This window comes from Lepidothrix coronata, unplaced genomic scaffold, assembly GCF_001604755.1.
Source record: "Lepidothrix coronata isolate B3197 unplaced genomic scaffold, Lepidothrix_coronata-1.0 Scaffold2, whole genome shotgun sequence".
NCBI lineage: Eukaryota > Metazoa > Chordata > Aves > Passeriformes > Pipridae > Lepidothrix > Lepidothrix coronata.
The window spans coordinates 13,244,456-13,247,393 of NW_016690182.1; the positions used below are offsets into that span (position 1 = coordinate 13,244,456).

The 2,938-nt window shown below is 61.8% G+C and overlaps 2 protein-coding genes across 3 annotated transcripts in view; one reads left to right on the forward strand and one right to left on the reverse strand.

Moving 5' to 3' along the window:
- Positions 1-2,812, reverse strand: part of LOC108498555 (DNA-directed RNA polymerases I and III subunit RPAC2-like) — a 4,943-nt gene extending 2,131 nt beyond the window's left edge. The window contains exons 1-2 of the mRNA XM_017817428.1: positions 2,706-2,812; positions 507-604 (exon numbers count right to left, since the gene is read on the reverse strand). Coding sequence (XP_017672917.1) covers positions 507-604; positions 2,706-2,741 — 134 coding nt within the window. The 5' untranslated portion in view covers positions 2,742-2,812. The remainder of the gene's footprint in view (positions 1-506; positions 605-2,705) is intronic.
- The window catches only part of VAMP7 (vesicle associated membrane protein 7), an 18,490-nt gene continuing 18,361 nt past the window's right edge, over positions 2,810-2,938 (forward strand). Inside the window, exon 1 of one of the 2 annotated variants that reach the window (XM_017817408.1) lies at positions 2,810-2,852. The gene's annotated coding sequence lies outside the window, so the exon portion shown is untranslated. The remainder of the gene's footprint in view (positions 2,853-2,938) is intronic. The other variant, XM_017817414.1, reaches the window with a different exon arrangement.

Consider the following 2,938-nt stretch of genomic DNA (forward strand, 5'->3'; position numbering starts at 1 on the left):
CTGGAAGTGTCCAAGGCCAGGCTGGATGGAGCTTGGAGCAACCTGGGCTAGTGGAAAGTGTCCCTGCCCATGGCAGGGGGTGGGATGGGCTGGGCTTTAAGATCCCTTCCAACCCAAGTGTGGGCAACAAATGGAGTCCATGACCCAGCACAGGCTGGGCTGGAGACCCAGTTACTCCTCCAATAGCTCAAGAAGGACTGAAAACCTTGAGTTGAGCTTAACTGGGGCTCCTGGTCAAGGGAGAGTGTGGGTGGAACCCGGTCAGGCCCACTAAGGCCTCTTGGTGCTCTCAGGTTCCTGACCCAGCCCAAGGAAAAGATTAATCCTGTGAGGAGAGGTAGGAGGTGGGAGCAGGGCCCCACGTGGGACATAAAGGCTCTGACAGGTGTGCACAGGGATTTGGGATCATTTGCCTCCTTCCAGCAACAGCTGAGGTGTGGATCAGTGAGGAGAAGGGCAGGGCAGGGCACAGAGGTTCCCTCAGCCCTGTCAGAGGCTCCACTCACTTCTTCATGACCATGTAGCGCAGGGAGTTGCCCAGGGTGTGATCCTCGTCGTGCAGCACGAAGGTGACACAATTCCCATCTGTCCCATCCGCCTGGATCTGTCACCAACGGGAAAGAAGAGATGCTGTAAGGCCCCCCGAGGTCAGGAACACCCAAAGGGCAAAGGATCAGCTCCTGTGCTCAGCTTCACCAGAGGGTTCTGGGTCTGCCTGAGCCACCTCTGTGGCTCCGGTGCTGCTGTGGGACCAAAACACCTTCACAGAGGAGGGAAAGCTTCAGAATTCCACCTCTCCCCAGTCAGGACACCTGTGCATCCCTCCCCTGCCTAGGAGAGAGGAGGAGCCCAAAGAAAGCTGCAGCTTCAGGATCCATGGTGGAAAGGAGCTGGGAATGACTGCTCGGGGTGATGTGATCCCAGGAATCACATCCCAGGGCTACCCAGGAATGAGAGGGACAGGCAAAGATTCCCAGGGAGGAATGCTGCCTGTCAGCAGGGAGATCTGATCCCAGATCCAAACAAAGAGCAGCACCCTGTCCCTGCCTCCTGAGCACAGTGTGAGCACCCAGAGCAGGGAACACTGTGCTGAACCCACTCCACACGGTTCTCTCTCCTCTTTCCTGTGGAAAGTCACAGAATCCCAGACTCACTGAGGTTGGAAAAGCCCTCCAGGACCATCCAGTCCAACCTGTGCCTGGTCCCCACCTTGTCCCCCAGCCCAGAGCACTGAGTGCCACAGCCAGGGCACAGGCACTCCACTACTTCCCTGGGCAGCCCCTTCCAATGCCCGACCACCCTTTCCAGGAAGAAATTCCTCCTGATGTCCCTCCTGATGAACCTGCCCTGGCACAGCTTGGGGCCATTCCCTCTTGTCTTGTCACACTTTACGTGGGAGAAGTCCTCAGGTACAATTCCTGATCTCAGCAGGACCAGGAGCTTCCCTGCTCCTCACCAAGCCCCTGCTCCCTGCAGGCAGGTGTTTCACCCCCGGCACTGCTGTTGCCAGAGGCTTCCATGGAAAACCAACACATTCCCCGAAGGGCAGATTCCTTCACGGAATTCCACAAGTCTGTGCCAGTGTCACTGGGTCACTGCAGCCCCTCAGCTGGGCAGTGCCAGCCAGTGCCTAAAAATGGGTCCTAAAAATGCTGCCAGGGGCTCGGCCACCTGCAGCAGGTGACAGGGAGAACACCAGGGCCACCAGAGCCTGGTGTCACACCTTTAAAACAACACCTTGCTGGATAAAATACTGGTCTGAACTAGTTTGAAAATAGGTTAGTCCTGGCCTCCATCTGCTCCTGTCCCCCACAGGACAACCTCAAACACCCGAACTTCAAGAGGTTCAGCCAGAAGGTGCGTTCCTTGCTGTCCCTCCTGTCCCAGGTGACACCACTCGCTCTCCTCAGCTCTATCCCTGCTGCCCACGGACACGGTGATGGAGCGGCTGCTCCACCCCCGGGAAAACCCAGCGGTGCCACGGGCTGGGCCATGGGGGCTGTGGGGGTGACACCTGGGGGGGTTTGGACACGGGTCCGAGAGGGAAGGCTGTGGGGCAGGGGGGTGGTTTGCCCAGGGATCTGGGCTGTTTCCCACTGCTGGGATGAAGCACCAGCCCCGGGATGTGACCTGCGAGCTGGGTGTCCCTTGGAGCCACCCCCACTGTCACCATCTGTCCCGACAGCGATGCCACAACGCCCCTCGTGAGGGTGCCCTGCCACTGAGCCAGGCTTGGGAATCACAGAATCGTGGAATCATGGGAGAGTGTCCCGCCACTAAGGCAGGCTTGGGAATCATGGGAGAGTGTCCTGCACTAAGCCAGGCTCGGGAATCATGAGAGAATGTCCCACCACTAAGCCGGGCTCGGGAAGCACAGAATCGTGGAACCACGGGGTCATTTAGGCTGGAAAAGCCCTGCAATACCATCGAGTCCAACCATCCCCCAGCACTGCCAAGGCCACGACCGACCCGTGTCCCCAAGTGCCACATCCACAGGGCTGTTGAATCCCCCCAGGGATGGGGACTCCACCCCCGCCGGGGCCCGATAACCCTTCCCACGAGGAGACCTCCCCAGCGCCCAACCCGGCCCTGCCCCGCCACAACACGGGGCCGCTCCTCGCTCGTTCCCCGCCGGCAGATCCCGCTCCCGCCCCGCTCCCCGCTGCCCCCGGGGCGCTCAGACCGCCGTTCCCGGCCCCTCTCACGGTCTCCAGGGCGGTCCTGTCGCCGCTCCCGGCCATGCCCGTGACGGGACTGCAGGTCCCGGCGGCCCCGCGGCCCCGCCGGCAGCGGAAACGCGTCTGGCCGGGCCCGGGCGGGGCCGGAGCGCGGGGGCGGCCCCGGGAGCGCCGGTGAGCGGGGGGAGCGGAGCGGGGACCGGGGGGACACGGGGGGACACGGCGGGAGCGGGGAGGGACCGGGGGGACACGGCGGGAGC